The sequence below is a fragment of the Balearica regulorum genome, chromosome 19, assembly GCF_011004875.1.
Source record: "Balearica regulorum gibbericeps isolate bBalReg1 chromosome 19, bBalReg1.pri, whole genome shotgun sequence".
Classification (NCBI taxonomy): Eukaryota; Metazoa; Chordata; class Aves; order Gruiformes; family Gruidae; genus Balearica; species Balearica regulorum.
In genome coordinates, this window is record NC_046202.1 from 167,929 (window position 1) to 191,343 (window position 23,415).

Consider the following 23,415-nt stretch of genomic DNA (forward strand, 5'->3'; position numbering starts at 1 on the left):
AGACTGCACCATGGAGATGGGGGGTGAGGGGTTACTCAACCAGAGGGAGAAGGGGAAGGAAAGGAGGAACAAGGGAATAAAAGCTTATTCTGAATGCAGAAAGCATCTGGCTGGATGCAGATTAAGACAAAACACTGGTCCCTCCTCAAAACTTCCTCAGTTCAGCAGTCCCTGACCACAGCAGAGGTAACAGGAGAAAGCAGAGTGGGAAATCACCCATATGGTAACACTCGTTTGGATAACTATCGCACAACAGTTTTTTGACGTTTATGGTTTGGCTATCTGCACTCCATGCTGACCGTTCTAGGGACTTGCTCTTGCTGTTTCTGAATGCCAGAATATGCATTTACTTCCTCCACTTTCAGGATAAAAGAAAAACAAGGAATAGAAAATACTCAAATCTTAAAGACTGGACTTCTCCATACACTTTCTAATTACATTATAAAAGTATTTTAAAAAAATTAATTGGGAAAATGCAACATCAAGAGCTTACATTGCAGGACGCACCACTGTGCAAGGAGCACGCAAGGGGCTGAGCACTCCAAAATTCATCTAACAGAACCCTTTCATCTCATTTGATTATTGAAATGCTTACTTTCCTACTTAAGTGTTCGCTTCCTAAATGTAACTTTTGTTTTGGCCTTTTTTCTCTTGTCTTCCTCCCTGCCCCCCAAATTTGCAATTACTATTCTCTAGTTTGGCTAATAATATAATTTAGGAGCTCTAGTCTGAGGTGTGAATCAAGGTATGCTCATCAAATCATATGCTATAAAATACATAACAGTTGATCCACTCTGGGATATTTTTCTCCCTGAAAAGGGAAGAGATGGCTCTCAAGTCATCTAGCTGGAACAAGAACATGCCTTATTTTAAACCCTTATCTATCCTTACCAGCAAAGACAGAGATAAGTGTCACAGGAGATCAGTCATGCATTACAAATTTACACTGGTTGCATAAACAGTGTCTTTCTGATTTATATGAGAGATACAGGACACGGAAAGTGATGGAAGTAGATGGGAGCAGACCAGATTAAACAATCATCTGAAACATTTACTAGATGGAGTAATTTTGCTCTTCAAGATCCTTTTTCTTTAAGCCACTATTTACAAGGCAGGCAGAAGAACTGCATAGTGCATTCAGATGAAAAAAGTCCCAGTGGAATCCCTCTGAACCCAGGCACTCAGCACACAGACACAGCATAATTCAAAACCTATACCAAGGTAATCAGAGGGTTGTACTACCTTGGCACGCACTATGCCTGCACATTCAGAAAATGGAAGATACATTCAAACCAAACAAGAAATCTTGTGCTGCTGCTTAGTCAGTCATCTGGCTCACCCATGATGAAACATTACAGTAATTAAACACACACTTCCTCCCCCACAGTTTGCTAAATGGAATGTTTACCACAAGTTTATATTCCACAACTGCATCCTGGATTTCTGGCTGTGAAAGCTGCTGGCATGAAGGTGCAGAAATGTGAGAGCAGGGAATCATCTCTCCTTTTGTCAGCCCCAAATGGGTACATCACAAGCACCTCCACGCAAGAACATACCATGGCAATACCAATCTTATGTCAGTGCTGGGGATGATTCTCTGGGGCATTCAAACATTCAGATTGGCTATTTTCAGCCTGGCTGAATACCATGTGCTGCAACAAGATGGAATCAAAAAACAGAGAAAGAAAGTGGGAGCTCTGTTCATTTAGGCTGCCAGCACACACTCTTCCTTCCACTCTACCAGCTCTTCTTCCAGATAGTTGAGACCTGCAGGCACTGCATTCATGGGATACCTGAGACACTACTGAGCCCTGTGTTAATCAATGGCCCAAATGGGCAAGGATGATCTCCCAAACACTCTTTGATGCTTCACCTCCTCTTTGACTATCAGTCCTCTGGCTTCACAGGGCAGCAACTTGGACATACACACACTTCTCCTTTCCTGGTTGTTTCAGTGTATTCCCCCTCGATGCGAACAGTCAGGCACACTGTCTGGTCTGCACTCTGCCACCTCTTCCTCCTATATGCCTTTAAGTCCAGCTAGTATTTCAGAACTCTAATATATTTCCTATCTCTCCTCTCTAACTCTGTCATCTGGACAGAAGGCATCACCATTCCCACATCTTATGGTCCAAAACATGGCTGTAGACCTCCTCAACTCTTCTGCAGAGTTTTCTGCTCTATATGAGGTTCAAATGTAACCTTGGGCACTACACTGCAACAAAAAGACTATAAAAGCAACCATCACTTAGGGGAAGCCCCAGACAAGACCAAGGGAAGTTTCTCTTTGCTTAGAAAAGAAGAAAATCAAGGAAATCTGATTCTCTCCTCTCCATCACTACAGAGTTCACTAGTTATTCCTGGCTTACGCTGGTAAAAGAGTTGACACAGACCCAAGAGCATGTCTGTCTTTCTCCTTTCTCGATCATGACATTTAAAATATTTATGTCAAGGAAAATATCACTAAGGAAAGAAATGTTACCTGAAAAGATTCTCTTACTTAATGAGTGAATTTCAAGACCAAAAACATGGTCAAGGAAGAGCAGCTACTGAAGTGGATACATCCAATGGAAAATTCCATTTGGTCTTTATAAATTCATTTCATTAGAGCCAGGGGGACAAATAACAACATCAAAAAGATTTTAAGGTTTTAATCCTTTCCTTACGGAATATTCTGCATCTGCCCAGTTGCCTTTTAGAATACTGCTTGGGCTACCACTAGAACTAGAGCACAATCAGAACTACACTACCAGAGTTGACAGAATATAATTGATTATCATTACAACAATGTGGAAGCCAATCAGACAGCACTCAGTCAAAAGTTTGCTCACCACCTGCTAAAACTTTCATCCATTTAGTGTGCAAGTATCACTGCACAGAAAAGTTGTTTCAGGGGAGGGGGGGAAGTAAAATTAAGTTGGTTACACTATTGCTGCTACGGTCCTTGTTTCTTCACGAACCTTGTAGGCTTGGAATGAAAGTGTAACATCTCCTTAATCATATAGGCTAAGATCAGCCTTTGCTCCTTGGTGTTAATAATCCAACAAAGAAACACCCAGATCACTCCCCTCACAAACTATCTCCTCTCATGCTTAACAAGGCACCAGCTGTCAGAGCAAAGTGTCAGCATAGCTGTTCCCTTTCCAGCTTTCAGGGAACATGCCTTAACCACAGTATTTTCTTACTCCTACATCCCTTAAGCTTTTCTCATGTATCCTATGCTACAGGCACACTCCAGACAGCAGAAATGTTCCTGTTCCTTTCTCAGGCTTTATGCTAGACCCTTGGTTAATGACAAAATATTTCCTCCTTGTATCATTTTAGCCTTGTTTCTGTTCAACAACTCAGAAGTGAGGCACCGACTGACTGATTTTCTCAGTTATGGTCAACCAGAAAATTTGTAACAGACCCAGGAATAGTAGTCCCTAAGTGGACACTATAACTAGAGTCATATTTCCTCTCCCAAAGCAGTTGCTAGATGTCATTCTTCACATCTCACAGCACTGTCAAAAAGAGCGCATATCTGAAATTGTTACTGCCGCACACATAACAATTGTTAAAATTAATAGTAGTAATAGTTTTGCAAGGTAACGATACCTTTCATACAAGCATGCACACAGGAACTTTAAAACGTATCATTGTTGCCACACAGCTAGCAGCTCAGAGTTATGCTCTTGCTTTGAGCACAGAAGTGGGTCGCCATCCCTGGAGGTATTTAAAAGACGTGTAGACGTGGTGCTTAGGGGCATGGTTTAGTGGTAGACTTGCCAATGCTAAGTTAACAGTTGGACTCCATGATCTTAAAGGTCTTTTCCAACCTAAATGATTCTATGATTCTGTGAAATACTAGACTAAGCAGGTTGCTGAGATGCAGTTGCTAACTACTCTTTCTCTGAGAGTTGCATTTAGCATTTCATAGCGACTTGTTTTTGTATCAAAATATTACCACAGCTTTTTACACAACAATAATTTTCAAATGCAGAAATGACTACCAGGAGTCTCAGAAAGCCACTAGACTTAATGCCAGTGTGATCTGATGAACTATCTCTTCAAGCCAGACACATACTAAAGCACTTTTGTGAGAATTATCTTAACCTCCTCCCCCAAAAAAACCAACCTCCCCCAAAAAATCCCAACACTCCCCAAACTCTCCCCAAATCCCAAACCCAGACTATTTTTTTTTTAGTTAATAAGCAACTTCCTGAAATGAAATCATTGTCTCTGCTTCATATAGCAACTAGTGTTTCCTAGCAGAATCTGGTCTCAGACTGAAACAGGACCTGATAGCTAGAAATGTAAATTGAATGTCATGTAACACAACCATACTATAGTTCAGTGTCATTTGACTATACAGAGTTCTGCTAGTTGTGAAATTTACTAGTCTTATCAATGACAACATGTTTGAGGCATTCCTGCCTAGTACTCTTCATTAATGAAGACCTGATCCAGTAGGCTGTAGTCCACCATGGATTTTGGGGTTTTTTTGTTTTGGTGGGGTTTTGTGGTGTGTTTTTTTTAAAAACAAATGCATCTACTTAGAAAAGGATGAAAGATTGTTGCAAGTCTTGCACTAAGCAAAAGATTAAGGATTCGCAACATTTCATTATGAAAAAAGCAGGTCACAGAAAGCCATTCAAAAAAAAAAAAAAAAAAATCACACTGCAAATCCAAACATAAGAAAATGCAAATCAACTTACTTGGAAACAAGAGAGAAAGCTGCTGAACAGATTGCCGGGCAGGGAACAAGTCTGATTAAGATGTGGCCCAAAGCGGCAGGGAAATGGGCTCGGGTCACTTTCTCGACCACAGAACTGAAGGTGTTGACATCTGCCAGCTTGCTGCTGTGGTCCCCACCTCCAGTGTCTAAGATGTTTCCCCCATGTAGGATCAAAATTAACACATGAGTTTTGCAGTTCTGGCGTTGAACTCCTTCCTGTGAGAAAAACAGGGAGTAAGAAGGGAGGAAGCTTTTATGGACAGTGTTGGTATACTTGGTGGTAACATTTACAAGCAGTTAGCAGTGATTTTTTTCTCCCATCCCCACTGTGATCTTTTTGTGGTATTTGCCTTCATTGGGGGTGTATGTGTGTGTACACATGTGTGTGGTGGGTGGGTGGGGTGTGTGTGCCATGTGTGTGTGTCCTGTGTTCCATTTAATTCAAGTATGTCTGAACCAGGTAGAGCACACTATGCTCTGCCAGAAAACCCTTGCAGCACAGATGTAGGTTTCAGATCAATAAAGATTGTTGTGTGTACATTAAAACCTATTTTAAATATATTGAGACTGGAGAAGAATTCCAACATACACAGACAGCCTAAGCGAACATCTGTCTAGGTATTATTAAAGAGGCCGCTGCATTTACTGGAAAGGTAGTAATTCAAATTACCACAGGTTCTAAAAACCCAAATTTCTCTGCCAATGAAAACATCCAGCATAAGCAGATGATACAGATATGTCAGCCTTTTGAGGCTGGCAACTTATCAAAATGAAAAATGGGGCTAACTTACCCAGACATTTACTGAAAGAGTAAAAAATGTATCAATGCTGATATCCATAAACCTCACAAATACATTTATAAATATGTGAATACATGCATACACAGACAATAAACAGTGTGCTCCACAGAATAAACAAGATGTTATCTACTTGAGTCTGGAAAAACATTTTGAATGTCTCACAACTCCACTTTTTTTTTTTTTTCTTCTTCTTTACCCCTTGAGAGTTATGTGCACTCAAAGAACAACTCAGTAATACATTAAAAGATTAGGAGAGTCTTTGTTTTTAAATCTGGACTGACATTTTCTTCTTCATTTTGGATCACATGATTCCTGGAGACTTCCAGTTCCTGACCGAATATGAACACACAATAAAAACAGCAGTAACATAACTTGTATTTGTCTGAGGATTATTAATTCCTAGATTGGGTGATTTACTGAGAATCAGGCAATGTTCTGGACACTTTATTCTTAAATTGTGGAATGAAAGCCATAGTCTTCAACAGTAAATATAAAATGAGAAGAATTGCTCTGAGTTTAACAAGAATAACATTAACCAGAAAAGCTGACGAGTAAACAAACACGCTCGCATTTCAGGCTGTAGTTTAGTGAGGGGTACGGGTGGAAATGTTCTTGACATGAGTAAAACAAAGAAATTAGTAACTTTAGCACCTGTATAATGGTGACAGAGAAATGGTTGCAAGTGAGAGAATTTTAAGTTGTTCCATAAAGTCACTACCTCTGTTCAGCCCACGATTTTTAGTATCCAGTAGAAGCATTCATTGTGAAGGCATTTTGCTGACCTGCCTTGTATCTGCTTAAGTACCGGATCTTCTAAGAATTTTTAAGGTTCCACTTTTCCTTGCTCTAATTTACAATTTCCCTCTCCATATGGTCCCATTCCAGTTATTAAGAAGAGAAATCTAATTCCCTTTAAAAGCTAAGAATAGCTCCTTCCACAGCCAATGCCAGCTTGTAAGTAAGTGGCACTGCTGATGGGTTGGCGGAACTGAAAGCTTCAAAACAGAGGGAAAAATTCAAGTGGGTCAACATTGCTAAAGTCACCGTCACAAAAAGTCACTCAGCTGGATTTAATTCGTATCTTTCACAGGAGGACTCAAAGGGAATTAAATGAATTTATCTCTCAGCAGTAGTTCAGCCATGACTGAGACAAGGGGCTCAAAAGGGCTAATCAGAAGGACATCTGAAGTCAATCAAAGACTGCCATAATTTTCAGGGAGCTGTAGGATTGGAATTCTTCAAGAATGGGAAAGTAGATGTTTCTGTTGCCTGTCCTATGTGTGGACAGAGGACTGTAATCAGTTAACTGGAAGGAACACAACTTGTTTAGATACTTTGCTGCTTCTAAAAAACCCAATTCTGTTACTATCAATTTCATGACTGCTGCTGAATTTGCTTCACAAAACCTGCATTTCCACTGAAGTACTAAGTAGACATAACAATTTCTCTTCAGAGAACGGGGTCATATTTCCACCTAAGTTAATTATGCAATGTCTAAAAAGCTTGTGATGATTTTCAGCGACTGCATGTGCACCTGCTGAACAAAGGAAAGACACACTAAGCCACCAAACAGGTTTATAATTCTGTAATACGAGAGTATTTCTACATGTCTATTCCTTGGAAGTCAGCAGAGCTTGTTTTGCTAACAATCTCACCTCACTGTCCTCATGTATTTCAATACTGCCTTGTGCCTGGAACCTTTGTTTTCTTGAAGAGGCTCTACATAATTCACCTGAAAGGAAAAGAGACATAATTGATCATATAAACACTTGGCTGCCTCATCTTTTACAGAGATCTATGGAGGTAAGGCACATTTCTGATTAAGACAGAAAGATCTGCTCACAGGAAATCCTGTGGACAAACAGAACAATAGAAAAGGTTTCTTGCAGCCCTACATATTAGAGGCTCTTCTATTCTTAACAGCAACATTTAAAACAGGATTCAGGTCCTCATACAGAGGTGCGTAGTACCCGTACAGCTGCTGTTGGTCATCTGTGCCTTTCTGAAGCAGCAGTGTAAGAGGTCATCCGAGGTTCTGCATCATCTCTGCTTGTCCAACATAGATATCTTAGACACTCTGGTATGTCTTAAATGGCACTAAACACCTATATATAGGTAAATTAATTAGGTCATTAAAGTTCTCCAAGGACTGTCAGGGTCCAACTCTTTCACGAACCTCTGTGACCACCTGGGAAACACCCAGAAGTAACTGCAGTGCTCCATTACCAGGATGCAAAATAGGAGTAACAGATCATAGACCAAAAGACAGTTTCTCCTCAAAAAAACATGTTACCTGAATAATAGGAAGTGACATTGCAGAGAAACACAGTACTTTGCTAACACCTTTTCACAATAGGATTATGCATGCAACATCCTCTGTTATAAACACAACAATGAAAGTCTCTGCATTGACTTCAGAGCATGACCAAACAGATCCAAAGATCATAGAATCACAGAATGGTTTGGGTTGGAAGGGACCTTAAAGATCATCTACTTCCAACCCCGCTGCCATGGGCAAGGACACCCTCCACTAGACGACGTTACCCAAAGCCTCATCCAACCTGGCCTTGAACACTTCCAGGGATGGGGCTGCCACAACCTCTCTGGGCAACCTGTTCCAGTGCCTCACCACTCTCACGGTAAAGAATTTCTTCCTAACATCTAATCTAAATCGACCCTCTTTTAGTTCAAAACCATTACCCCTTGTCCTATCGCTACACACCATGATAAACAGTCCCTCTCCGGCTTTCCTGTAGGCCCCCTTCAGGCACTGGTAAGCCACAATTGGATCTCCCCAGAGCCTTCTCTTCTCCAGGCTGAACAACCCCAACTCTCTCAGCCTGTCCTCATAGGAGAGGTGCTCCAGCCCTTTGATCATCTTCGTGGCCCTCCTTTGGACTCACTCCAACAGCTCCATGTCTCTCCTGCCCTGGGGCCCCCAGAGCTGGACGCAGTACTCCAGGCGGGGTCTCACAAGAGTGGAGTGGAGGGGCAGGATCACCTCCCTCGACCTGCTGGTCATGCTGGTTTTGATGCAGCCCAGGACACGGTTGGCTTTCTGGGCTGCAAGCACACACTGCCGGCTCATGTTGAGCTTCTCATCAATCAATACCCCCAAATCCTTCTCTTCAGGGCTGCTTTCAATCCATTCCTCGCCCAGCCTACAGCTGTGCTTTGGATTGCGCTGACCCACATGCAGGACCTTATGACTACTACTTAGGCAGGCTGTCTGGACAGCAACCTGCTGTAAGTGGTGGAACATTCATGGTATCTGGTTTAAGATCATGAGGCTGTCCACTGACTGGCCTTGGGAAGCAAAACTTAGGAAGCATTTCTTTGCAAAGAGAGTGGTCAAACACTGGAACAGGCTTCCTAGAGAAGTGGTCGATGCCTCAAGCGTGTCAGTGTTTAAAAGACATGTGGACAATGCCCTTAATAATATATTTTAACTTTTGGTCCGCCCTGAAGTGGTTGGGCAGTTGGATCACATGATCATTGTAGGTCCCTTCCAAGTGAAAGTATTCTATTCTGTAAAACTTCTATAGCTGGCTATGAAAAGGCTTGGCTTCTGAACAAGTCATCTTCTTTGTCCTCAAGAACAGAGAAGATGATGTAGCACTATCCACTTTTTTTTTTCTCCCACTGTGTTTCTTCAGTCATTGAAGAGAATTGCTAGAGGATCTTTCTTGTCTCCTCATAATGCAGTCTTTTTTCTACAGCTGCTTGTGCTAGTTCCCTAGGAAACAGCTGTAGGATGAAATTTGATTAGCACTGTTGTCAGCTTCATTGTCACATTTATACATGGAGCCAATCTCTTCCTCACAAATTACCATACTCCTGTCTCTTACAGCACTTATGAGACACCTACATCAGAGGAGATGAGCAAAGCTTTGCAAAATACACAACGAAGCCCACTTACTCACACTTTGGCTTACAGGGTTCTGCAATCAGATCCTGGAACATGGATTTCTCAAGTAAAGAAAGAGGAGGCAAGAAGAAAAACATCAAACTTCTGACTTCTGCTGTCTCTACCATTAGTTTTGTGTCACGAAAAAGGATTATTCAGGGCCGTGAGGCACCACCTTATAGTGAACCACAATATTTATCCTCAAGAGAATACTGAAACAGGAAACCCAGGAATCCTCATCACATGCTCACAAACCTCTTTGGTTATCTATACAGTGCAATGCGCTAGACAAAATACTTCCTCAGATTACTTGTGTGCTGTTCGTTTGAAAATCTTGTTTTCAAGATATGCTTTTAGAAAGCAGAAAGGGTGGTTTGCTTTTTCCCTAATGCATCAAATGCCAGGTTGCAGGATAGCTCCTTGCTTCACACACACAAAAATGTCATTGATAACTGGACACTAGGATTCTAGGTATTGTTTTAATCACAATTTCTATTCTAATGTTAAAGTAGCCCTCTATTAGAGAATTGAGATTCTTTCAAAACTGCTTTCTCACTTTGGCTGAGAAAAAGAAAAAAGCATGATAGCAACTTGCAGTATTAGAGATTACAGAAACAATGATGCACATATCAGTCTACAGAAGCAGACAAGGTATTCTTCTCTTTCAGACATCCAATGTGCACAGTTCAACTGTCTTTAGAACACTGCTACACTGCCAAAAGTTCAGTCTGCAGTAATGTTAGAACATACACTGTCTTGTTTTGAAAATCTGCACCTAGAAGTACAGCTTTAACATAAAAAGAATGAGGAGATCCACAAAAGAAAAAGGAAAAAAAAAAGGCAAATGAGAGCCAGGTGGGTTTTTTTCTGATTTGCAGCACAAGTCAGGAATTTCAGTGGGTATATCTTCAGCATTGTGCGGCCCAAAGAAATAAACTTGCCTGTATTCAAAGCATTCCCACAGTGGGGGAGGCAGAGGGTTGTGTGTCATGCGTACGGCATGTGTAAGGGGATCAACACATGCCCTTATTTCAAGAGATTTGCTGATCGTATACTTTGGAAGATAATCAGATTTGGGGTCTACATAGGTTCAGCTTTATTGTTTAGGTTAAATACCAGAGACTTAGACAACTTGGGAAACTTCTCTGTCATGATGACAATATGAAGGGTAAGACTATTCAGCAGCTAAAGCTCTGTAGGAGGCAGAAATGGACAGCATGACCTGCTAGAGAGAATGACAGAAATTTAATTAGGCATTGAAAAGAAACTGATTACAGGGAAATTATGTGTTTTACTATTTACTGGAAGGGCTTTAATGAGATAAAACAACAACACGGTTTTGCTGGACTGAACCTCTCTGCTGACATTATCAACATTTTACAGATTTTTCCAGCTGTCTTGATTCATACCATTATTATACCAATTTATGCTAATTGTATCATTACGTAAAAACAGTAACAAAAAAGGTAGTCAAATCCTATAGAGTCAGAAAACAGTGGGTTGCAACAGCTTACAGCTAGTGATGCAGTCAGGAAAGGTCAGGGTGGGATAAGATTAAAAACTGTCTGTTCATTTGGTTTGTCTTGTTTTTTAATTAACCTGCAAACACACCAGCTACAGAGTCCGCTAGGCTTCTCAAATCTGGCACAAGGAGAAGAGACATAGGAATAGGAGAACATGCTGAAGTCTCATTCCTCAAGAAGGTCAGCTCCTCTGCAGGCACCCAAACTAACTGATCAGCAGTGGGTAGGTGGTAGTAGTGTCTAGTTCCAACTGCTGTTCTACTGTTCAAAGTTTACAAAAGCGAGCAGATCTCCAAACACACTGAGAGCTTTCAAAAACCCAGCCTTTGTTTTAATGATTTCCTGGGAGAAAAACACTTGAAAACCTCAATTGAGACACAGCTGCTGAGCCATCCTACACAGCTCTGGCTCACATTACTGAGCAGAGTGAATTCTTCATGCTATTGAGTGAACTTGGCCTAATATCACTGCATTGGTTTCCTGCAGGCTACAAGTCAGAGCACAAATTTCTAGTACTTTTTTTTCCCCAGATGCTTCCTCAGCCCAGGCAGCATGGCAGGATATAAAAGCCACAATCAGTTGTTCTGCTTCTAAGGTGCAATGACTTCCCTCTAAAAGGGTAAATAATCTTGCATCTGCAGATGGGAGCATCTTTTCTGGAGCTAGTCTGAGATCATGGAATTAACTCACCTATCACAAAACTTTACCTCCTACTCCCCCTGCAAAACACTCTGTCAGAGAACACAGGTGAATGTACAATAGCATGACAATTTAAAAAAAAAAAAAAGTAAAAATAACCCCAGAAGAACAAGAAACAAAATTCTGCTAAATCACAAAACTATCTTCCATGTAAAACTCCACTGAGGACAGAAAGAAAAAAAATGCATGGCATATGAATTTAAACTACAACACTTTACCACACTCATAAAGGCAGTCAGATACAAAGGAAGAAAACGGTGTAAACCCACTTTGGGACAGATTAGTGAAACAGACAAAGAATGAACTGCTGGCTGGGATGTAAGGTTTGGATCAAATTTTTGCTTCAGTGTGCTTCTTCTACGGTACCTAAGTGTGGTGGGTTGACCCTGGCTGGAGGCCGGGTGCCCACCAAAGCCTCTCTATCACTCCCCCTCCTCAACTGGACAGGGGAGAGAAAACATAACGAAAGGCTCATGGGTCAAGATAAGGACAGGGAGATCACTCAGCAATTACTGTCACAGGCAAAACAGACCTGACTTGGGGAAATTAATTTAATTTATTACCAATCAAATTAGAGTAGATAATGAGATAATAACGAGTGGATAATGAGAAATAAAAACAAATCTTAAACCACCTCCCCCCACCCCTCTCTTCCTCCCGGGCTCAACTTCACCCCCATTTCTCTCCCTCCTTCCCCCCAGCAGCACAGGGCGACGGGAACCGGGGTTGTGGTCAGTTCATCACACGGTGTCTCTGCTGCTCGTTCCTCCTCAGGGGAGGACTCCTCAAACTCTTCCCCCGCTCCAGCATGGGGTCCGTCCCACAGGAGACAGTCCTCCATCAGCTTCTCCAATTTAAGTCCTTCCCATGGGCTACATAACAGAAATTACGCAAAATTCCTGGATCATCACAACAGCGCACTGCACATTGACAAAGCACATCATACAATATATATGTCACAAGAGACCTGTATAGGTTTCCTACCTTACATGGATGCCAGGGTACTCTCTCATTTCACTTGCATGGTAAATCATGTGACATGAAAGAGATCTTGAGTTTGGTTTCTGTTCAGCAAGACCCATAGCAGGAGCCCTTCGGTCAGTAGTCAGAAAATGATATCTGACCAGACTATGTGGAGACATGTATTCTAAGTTTTCATTTGCCAGAAAGAAGAAAAACAGGAAATACACCCAGAGCCCTCAGTCTACCTGAAGATCTAACTCAACCAGAATAAGGGTTCTTGCAGAGTAAAAGTGGTGTTACCCAGATCTCGCCTTCCCCAAGCTTGAGCTGTCCTTTTCTAGGCTAAGCACTGAAATCTTAAAATTTCAGTGGAATACAGGAATACAAATTTCAGTGGAAGCAGGAATACAAACGAAATAGAAATACAGATACAGCTTTTGCATATCACCAGAATGCTTTTACCCATCGCAAAAGCTAACCTTAGTACCCAGTAATTCTCCCACACTACAAGAACACTGCTGACAAATGCTAAGAGAGTAATTACTGTCTCTAGCTATTCAAAACCTTAGTAGTCTACTGATTAATAAACGTATAGTCAAAAATTACTTGCTAGAAGCACAACCCTGCCTATTCTTTATTCAGAAATATGCAGGTATTTATTAGCTTTCAAATCTTTATTGCCTCTTCAATAGCAGAAGGTTTCAAAACCACACATGGAATGCAAGGGGGAGTAATTCTGCTATCCCTTCCTCAGGCGCAGCTTCTCCCAAATCTTTGGCTTATGCATTCATGTCATTGCATCAACTCAAGTGATTACAGGGAAGCAGCACTGCCATTCTGCACTAAGCAATAGCCTCCCAGATAGCTCTGGGCAGCTGAGTAGTGTAAGCACAGGGCTGGATAATTCAGTATTCCAGAACAGCAATAGGTGAAATATGGAAAGAGGAAGGAGTACTTTAAAAATTACTGTTGTTATTTAATGGAAGTGTTCAACTTCCCATTTCCTCCCCAGAGAAATTTCTTGACATTTTAATATAAGCTCTGCTCAGAAGTTGTAATTCAGGCTCTGATAAACGCCCTTCATAACTTTCCACAGGTTTGTAGTCTGATATCAGCAATACAAGTATCAGGGATAGAAAGAACAAATTTTATATTCCAACTGCAACAAGTGAAATGAAAAGAACACGTCTCCCATTCTCTTTGAGGGGAGAGAAAGCAAGAGAGAGAGGCTGAAGCCTTGGAGAAAGAGTAAACCCTATCAACCAAATCTGAAAACTGCAGACAAAATTCCATGTCTGGATGAAAATCTGAGACAAAATAGCATCCTGGAGACACATCCTCTAATCTGGGGCTAACTCAGCCAACCTGGAATACCTGGTAACCTTAACTAAAACAGATGGTCAGATGTAAATACTGTGAATAATTTGATTGGCTGAGATCATACTAGGTGCTCAACTATCATGTGGAAATGGTGAACTCATTATTAAACAACTATGTCAACGGTATGAAATTTAAAAGTTCTATCTTTTAGGAGATCACCAATTGATACCATTTAAAACGTAAGGCTGCATTACAAAAAACAGCAGGAACTATTACGCATTTTTTATCAGGACAGCCACTGGACCATGTATCAGCTCATTGAGAACTACCCTAAGTAGTTAAATGGCTCTTAACAATATGCAGTACCAAAACAAATGAAAGCAAAAGAGGTAAGTAAAAACAGAAACTGACACATTTATTGCTGATCAGATACTGAACTATAAGGCAGCTCACAGTCCTAAATTAAATACAACCACATTACAAAAATTATACTGTTTTGCAGTCTAGCAGTCAACAATCAGGAACAAATGCTACCATCTAAGCCAACCAATTTCATGATAAGAGAAGAGATTTTCCAAGTGTTTCTGGAGACAGAAACATACACTGCTACCACAGCTACCAATGAGCCAGCACCGCCGGCACTCGAATTCCCACTGGAATTGGTATATATAATGTATGTTGCATATGTTCATCAGTGACTTGCAGAGACATCAAGCAAGCTGTGTGTCTGTAGCCTTGCCTGAAATAACTCATTGCCCGGTCTCTTCATGTGGAGTACATCAGGTCTCAAGATCAGCCATCAGCATGAGGAGAGCCAGGTGAAAGGAAAAGCTCAGACAGTGATTCAACACCCCAAATCAGCCATGAAAAGCATCAGTTCAATCTGTGACAAAAAAATAAATATCCCGTATCTATGAGAAAAGAATTCATACAATCATTCCCAAACTTCTGAAAACATGAGGTACAGCTCAAAACTGTACTAAGAATCAAGCCAGGTCCTCTTTTTCTTTTCCAGACCATTTCAAACATCCCTGATATTTTGCCATGTTAATTAGGGAGGAATTTAGAATTAAAACAAGAGAACTTACTTTAGGTACAAAGCATAAGGTGGTGATAGTCCCCAAAGAAAACTGTTATTTCCATTATCGCACTCCCACAAGAAATTATGCCGTTTCTTGCCATCTGCTGTGCTATTACTAGCCATTTATAACAACAAATCCGTCACAAGAAATATGTTCACATGAAGGCCGTAACATATGCTTTCTATTAACAAATGATAAAGAATATTTTAATATACTGTAGATGCAGTTTCACAAACTGTACTGTTTAGAGGAAAATAATGCCATGCATCACTGAGCCCAATCCTGTTCTGGAAGCCACAACATGAGATAGTACCTGTGCTAACTTCCACACTGTTTCTTCATTGAATGAGTCTTACACACACACTACCAGATCTTGTACACGACTACTACAGAGCACTGGAGTAGAAGCAATACACAGGGTTTAGCCAAGGATCTAGACTCAAAGTGCTCCTCAGCTCCAGCTCTCAGACCAGGCCAGATGAGCTGGGCAAAGCATGATTTCCAAAGGGGAAGGGGCTGGCACAGAGCGACAGCGTGTGCTTATGAACATAGTTGCAGGAAGACGAACAGACATTTCACTGTGAACTCAATGAAGGCAACCAACAATTGTTCCCCGAGAAAACAGTAATGAAAGAATAAACCCTCATTAACACCACTCATTTCTATAAGTCAAGTTTCTCTCTTTAGCAAGCAATGCAAAAGCACACAAACATCAACAGCACAGTGACATGCAAATACGCTCCTCAAAGTGGGGCACCAGCAGCAAAGGAACCCTAGCAATGCCAGGCACGGCACTGCTTTTCATTCCTACAGCACTTAGAAACTTTAACAGCAACACTCTTGTACCTCTTTAAGCAGAGATGGGAGAAGGAGGTCCCAAGCACAAAGCACTGAAGGCTGCTACTTTCCAAATCGAGCCACATCATGCTGTCCTGTATGAGCTATCATGTACACCAGCAGCTTTGCCCTCCAATGCTCCACTTCTGCCACTCTAGCCAACGCTATAAGGCACTATCTAATGTGTTAAATAATGTTACAGGCACTCTCTTGGTATATTTTCATAATCCACATTAAAACCAAATACATTTAAAACAAAATGCAAAAGAATCCTGGTCCCTCCACACCAATCTCCTTTCTCAAAATAACACCAGATCTGTGCTGGTTAACATTTCTACTATTATCTCTAGTTGAACAGCCTCAGTACAAAGAAAAATGAGAACTCAAACTCATGCTGTTTTTCCTGCAGAAAGCCAGATGAGCAAAACGCAGACTCTTCACCTGCAAAAGGAAAAAACCACAAGTGTGAAACAGGATTGCTTTACATAAACATCAAGCTCTTTCTACTGATTGCAGTAAACATTTTGCAATTGACCACTACCCTGACTTCTAAAACTCCTATTGGCTTCAGTGGGAATAGCTCAGTGTATGACACACTTGGAAACTGCTCTCATCTATTCATCAAAATGGTTAGTCTAGAAGGCAGATTTCATTCTTCATTTCAATAAAGACATCATAAGCAATGAAACTGTAGCTAGGAATCTATACGATTTCCTGTAGCAGTAGCCACTGAATCTCTAAATAACTAAGAATTAGCGTAACTTATCTAGCAACACAAAATAGATTCTTATTCCAAATATTTAATTAGCAGTGTTTTTAAGAATGTCTCTGTCCTTCCACTCCCTCCCACAGTCCATGTGTCCAAGGAAAGCTGCAAGTACAAAGGCATTTTCTCAGGTCTAAATACAGAAACCTAAAAAACTAGATGGTCTTTAAGGTCCCTTCCAACCCAAATCAGTCTGTGATTCTAACAGCATAACCACGCCACTGGAACAATGTGCATGCTCCACTTTTGAACATGACTTTTGCCCCAGCAAGAATACTGCGAAATTTAACTTCTGAATAGAAAAATGTGGTTTGTTTTGGTTTTTTTTTAATGCCATGGCAAATGTAATACCAGTGTGCGTACAATTATGTCAAGCTTGGGAAGTAGGGGGAGGGACAAGGAGGTAATACACCTACAGATGGTATGGCCCTCTGGATGGAAACGGCAGCCAGGGAAACTCTAGGCCCAATGAAATGGATGCAAGAACACATGCTGATTTCAGCATGTGGACCAGATCTTAATACAGGTCAGAAAAGGCAAAGGAAATCTGTAGAGGGACTGCAAGGAAAGCAATACTCTCTGCAGCAGGACTCAGCTCTCAGCTAAAAAATATCTTAGTGGCTAGTTTAAGCTTCCTCCATTTTACATGCATTTGCTGAGCTGTATTCTAGAACATACAGCATCACAAAATTAAATTAAGTTGCAGAACACTGGTAACCTGCCCTAGTATAAACTGCTACCATGGATGATTTGCAGAAATCCAATTCGCTGCTTCTCTCTAAAACCTGCTGCTAGAAGCAAATCTGTTCTTCATATGAGCTGTCTGATGTGTTTTGGAACGCTACTGACTATTCTAGTTTCCATATTTCCCTTCCACAGCTCACTCCACTAAGGCAAACTTTCTGTTTGCTATTCTTCGCATTATTAGGCAGTGGCAGATGGTATTGCAATAAATTTAATAGCAGCATAAACACTACAGTCAGCTATGTACAAACATCCTTTAATTAATTATATGACTCTAGGAGGACATGATGGAGAGGGAGAGACCACATGCTAATGGAAAATGCTAATTCACAGCCAAGTTGGCATATCTGCAACATTTTCTCTTTATTCTCTTGATCTAATCATCAAATCTAACTTTTTAAAAAAAAAAATTAGAAATGCAAAACTCTATAAAACAACTAAGAGCCACATATAATTAGGCTGAAAAGAAAGTAGTTGATTCCACCTCTACAGGCTTTTATACACATGAAAGAATCAAGTGAGAAGGAAATATATGTATTTCACATCATTATACAAATATACAAATTATAGGAGGAAAGAAAACATGTGAGAAAAAAATAGCACACTCCAATCTTGCCTGAAAAAACCGACCTTAAAAATCAAATTAACAGCTGCCTTCCTGCCATACTTTGCAGTTACTCAGGGCTGATTGCTAGCACCTTGGCAGTTTTCCTTGCCAAAGGTGTGTTTAACCATTGCACAGGGAGCTGCAGGCTCTGCTTTACTCCTAACCAAGCACCATACGTACAGACTTAAATTGCACGAGCGCTATTAGTGACTTAAGCTGAGATAAATTTTATTTTACGAAAAACAATAGATGGTTTCTAAACTACAAAGCCTTTCTCCTTCTGCAGAAACATCAATCTGGAGAGTGATGTAACTAAACTCTCCTCTTACACTTCTGATTTGTACCTACTAAGCAACAACCCAGTTGAAAGTTTGATGAAAACCAATCTACTGAAGTTGATGAATTATTTCTCTCTCATGTTAATGTTTCTCCATAATACATGACTGGTTAGACTCTCAATTTGATGAAAAGATAAAGCAATACTGTTCCACAGCCAAATTAAGAACTACTTATGCCTTATTAAGTAATAAAACAGTCATCCCTTTCTCATTCTCTATCTCTACCTTCCACTATGGGGTGAGATTAGGGTGAATTTTTGTAGCAGCTCTCAGTGTATCCTACCCTTCTGTCTGATGTTGTCTTAGCCTGTGCTGCATCACATTAGTCTAACCAGAGATTCAGAAGGTCTGGGACAAGGACAAAGGCATTTTCGTAAGTGCTTTATGCTCTTAAACGCCCAATATAATTTAGGAAAAGTCAGTGCACTTTGAAAAGCTAGCCCTTGTGAACAGTCCACTCAAAACCAAAACAATCAAAACAAACTTTCTCAAAACAGAGGTAGAATGACTGTCATTGAGTTAAGTTTTTATAGCAGTTAAGTTCTTCTGCACACAGGAGAACAGAAAAGATTAGTTCCAAGTAGTGCAACAAAAGCTGTCATGAATCCTAGGGCTTTAGAATTGCAATGGCAGCACCAAACACAAGGGTGCCCAATATACTATTTTGGAAGTAAGTCTCTGCTAAAAGCTACTAGGACAGATTCTGCTCTCCATTTTACTGCTGTAAGTCCAGTTTCTTCAGCAGGGTAACTCTTTACAGTAGTCTTTGCAAAGAATCAAAAGATACTTGCATCAAAAGGTGCTGCAATTGAGAGATGACTGCTGAACATTTCCTGGAAGCATAAATATGCTGCAGTAATGCTTGTTTCAAATTAGTGTGAAATACAATAGCATAATTGGATGACACTCTTGGTCATACGGTTTAGTTTTAGGCAGTCATGCAAGAAGCAGGGAGTTGGATTTGACGATCCTTATGGGTCCCTTCCAACTCAAGATATTCAATGATTCTATGAATAAGCTTACTCCAGAGATGTACGTTAAACTTAATCTTAACTAAACCCATTATTCTAGTCTTCCAGTTCTCTTCAGTGCCTTGTGGATATTATGACAGGAGAACAGAGACAGCAGTTGATGGAATCAACAGGAAATCACCTCTTAGAAACGTGCTGCTTCACATATAAACCAGGCATTTTTTCCCTTATGACAGAAAAAGATGAGATCCAAAAGATACAGTATCAGAGAGGGAAAAAAAACTAAAAAAAATCATCACTTAGTGATGTATTTACTATACTTAAGACCTCGGGAACTTTTTTTTAAAGGGGAGTTACAAAGAATAGCTGGAGTGGTGGGGAATCATAGCGCACACCATGAATGCAACAGAATTTTGTGGTCTACCATTCATAAGCCACAGTCTGTGGAGAACAATTTTTTCTAAGTTTTAAGGTAAGAAGCACAGAATTTGTCATTTTAAAAAAATCAGTAGGAATTGCACAGCTCGATCCTAGGTGGTGCAGAAAGGACAGGAATTGCAGGTTTCCATCCACAGATCTAACACAACTTGCCCAACAGTAGCACCTCCCAGCTCCAAACCACTATCTTGAATTGCGCTGGATGTGAAGAATAAAAGTTTAATCTAAATCTAAACCAAGAAGAAAGAGACCGATATGACTATCAGCACTATTTTCTAGATAGACAATCAATGCAGTAAAGGTGAAAAGATCTGAATAACCTGGTCTTGTACAATGGGACCAAGAAAGGCCTTTCACTCACCTGATATGAAAATTTCCAGTTGTGAAAGCTGATCATGTCCATCTATTTTGCTGGTTATCAGTAAAACAATCCATCAGTCTGTATGTGTGGCATATGAAGCACAGGAAAAGTGAATTTCACAGGCATTTCACAGTCAATTATGTTTTAAACAACTAAAATTAAACTAAAAATTAAATTGCATTTCATCAGTTGCCTACCTGAGAATTTATCCTCATTTGAAGCATTTTAATTTAATTAGCTGGATTTGCAGAGTAAAATAGGAGCATGTTGCTGAGAGAATTGACTAATGGATCTTAAAATTTAATTAGGGTGTATTAAATCAATAGTCATCCTTTGTGGCAAGCTGTATTACATAAATTACACTGTTATTTGTTTGCTTGCTTTCTTGTTTACTTTATATTCTACAAAAATACTACTAATGCCAGCCTTTTTTTTTTTTTTTTAAATCTTCACATTGCAGAAATAAGGTTGCAAGCCCAGAGTACACAGCAGATTTTAGAATGTCTTCTTGGCTCCGGGCATGACAAGCATATTGACAATTCCAATCCTACCAATTTAAGGATGCTGTGATTGGGGAACTAAAAATGACCGCTTTAAGCCTGTTGTACAAATTAAGTTTCAAAACAAAGAAACAGTCAAGGTCCATTGACCATTTGCCTGTTTCAATTTTTTTTTCCTGTGCACTTGCTTTTTAATGTTTACATTTTAGGAAATGCAAATGTATTAAAACCAAAACTATCCACAGAAATGTGACTTTTTTCCCCCAGAAAGACTTCAAAAGAGACAAACTCACTGCAAAACAGCCAACACACATGTTTATGGAACCCTTCTAACAGAAGCCCAAGTTCAAGCCCCTGCTACAAATCTGGTAGAACTGGAATTTAAATCATTTTACAGAAAAGTTAAGTAATTGTATTGGGTTTACGCAGCAAGGTCTTGGTAGTGGGGGGCGACAGGGGTGGCTTCTGTGAGAAAACAAAAGGAGCTGCTCCCACGTCCAACAGAGCCACCTCCAGCTGGCTCCAAGACAGACCCACTGCTGCCCAAACTGAGCCCATCATCAATGCTGGTAGCAACTCTGTGATAACATATTTAAGAAGGGATAAAAAGTACTGTGCGACAGCTGTGAGAGAGAGAAGTTAGAAAATGTGAGAGACACAGCCCTGCAGACACCAAGATCAGTGAAGAAGGAGGAGGAGGTACTCCATGCTCCAGAGCAGAGACTACCCTGCAGCCCATGGAGGTCCATGGTGGAGCAGATACACACCTGCAGCCTGTGGAGGGCCCCATGCCGGAGCAGGTGGATGTGCCTTGAAGGAAGCTGCAACCTGTGCAGAGCCCCTGCTGGAGCAGGCTCCTGGCAGGAACTGTGGCCCGTGGAGAGGAGCCCATGCTGGGGCAGGTTTTCTGGCAGGACCTGTGGCCCATGGGGGAGCCCTGCTGGAGCAGTCCACTCCTAAAGGACTGCACCCCATGGGAAGGACTGATGCTGGAGCAGTTCATGAAGAACAGCAGCCTGTGTGAAGGACCCACATTGGAAAAGTTTATGAAGGACTATATTCCATGGGAGGGACCCCAGGTTGGAGCAGGGTAAGAGCATGAGGAGGAAGGAGTGGCAGAGACAACGTGTTTAAGAAGTGACTGCAACCTTGCTTCCATCCCTTTGCATCACTTGGGGAGGAGGTAGAAGAGCTGGGAATGAAGTTGAGCCTGAGAAGATGGGAAGACTGGGGAAGGCATTTTTAGTTTTGTTTAACTTCTCAATAGCTCACGCTGTTACGATTCATTGGCAATAAATTAATTTTGCCAAGTTGAGTCTGTTTTGCCTGTGATGGTAATTGGTAAGTAACATCCATACCCTTATCTCAACCCACAAGCTTTCTATTGTATTTTATCCCCCTGTTCTGCTGAGAAGGTGGAGTGATAGGGCAACTTAGGGGGACCAAAAAAAAAAATTGTCTTTAGCATATAAATGTACTTTCCATAGCAAAGGGTGGAATGATGAATCAAGGGAGAACAGTGAAATTTGGAAATATCCCATATGACTTCACAATAGTTATTCCAGAATCCAGGATCTGAAACGAAATCCCCTTCAACCAGCTGGGGGCAATAGAGACAATTATCACCCAACCCTTTGGAACAGTTTTTGCCTCTCACAACAGACCATCTGACCCTGTAGAGTTTCCTTTCATATAGTATACTACTCCACTTCAGTCTTGGAAACTCTTGTTTGAGTACTCCGGATAATAGCCTGGTTGATTTCTCTCTTCAGTGGACCAGACAACCACTTCACACACACACATCAACAAAACATTGTGATTACAATCTTCTAATTCTCCGTGGTCTTTTCATGATGTAGCAGTCATACTAGATACCAAGTTCTTCCAAGTTCTCTACATGCAAAAAAAGTGACCGAGATGAAAAAGGTCCTCCGAATCATTCAAAAGATATAACCTACTTGAAAGGAGATTGCTATCCTTTTAGGCGTACCCTTGCACTAGAATCATCAATAATGTGACCATCTTATGATAAGGAAATGTACAGTTCACAATTAATTCATATTCCCAAATTCCAGCCTCCAGGACCAGCTCCAGTTGTTCTTCTGTGCTGCCAGGACACCTTGGTCTAAATAGAATTGCATATCCCAATGAATCAACAGAAGTTGTAAGTTTACACAAACATATCCTCATAGTTGGGGGTGAAAAAAGGTAAAAAAAATCCTACATTTTCAAACGTGATCTATAGTAGGTAACTCAATAAAGTATATGTCTCAATATGTTTGAGTATGAGCTGAATGGAAGACCACAGAGTGTCAGAAGAGATAAAAGAAAAGAATGAAGAAGTCTTGACTACCATCTCCTGCTGAGGACACAAATCTACCCTGCACCAAGTGTAGGCACATTAATTTCACTTAAATTGGACCAACCTTAGAGCTGAGTAGACAGCTTCAGGCATCTGAACAAAAATGAAACAAATCAAACAGAAGGTAATAGGTGATTAAACCCACTGCACTTAAGCAAGAACTGCTTAAAAAAAACACACAAAAAATTGGTTGTCACAAAAGGTAAGTATTAGTCATCCTAATCTTCATCAACTTTTCAATTAGACTATTTTAAAAGGCAACAAAGCATTCACTACATTCTTGCCAGCGTAAAAAATAGTATTTTGTGAGGTATGCCAAGCACTGACTGTACAGTTAGAAAACAAGGGTCTAATTATTAATAGAGTAGCCACTATTCAGTCGTGATCCCTTTTCCTTTTACTGCAATTAATTACAAATAATGTCTGTCAGGATCACAAGTGTTTCATCAATAAGGAGCCAAATTTTATGTTTTGCCTTAT

The 23,415-nt window shown here is 40.6% G+C and overlaps 1 protein-coding gene across 6 annotated transcripts in view; it reads right to left on the reverse strand.

The window, feature by feature from the left end:
• Positions 1-23,415, reverse strand: part of PITPNM3 (PITPNM family member 3) — a 120,375-nt gene that overhangs the window by 40,883 nt on the left and 56,077 nt on the right. For 5 of the 6 annotated variants that reach the window (XM_075771336.1, XM_075771338.1, XM_075771333.1 and 2 more), the window contains 2 exons: positions 7,173-7,249; positions 4,698-4,933 (listed from right to left, as the gene is read on the reverse strand). In XM_075771336.1, the coding sequence (XP_075627451.1) occupies positions 4,698-4,933; positions 7,173-7,249 (313 nt within the window). Of the gene's footprint in view, positions 1-4,697; positions 4,934-7,172; positions 7,250-16,241; positions 16,290-23,415 lie in introns of all 6 variants that reach the window. The other variant, XM_075771339.1, reaches the window with a different exon arrangement.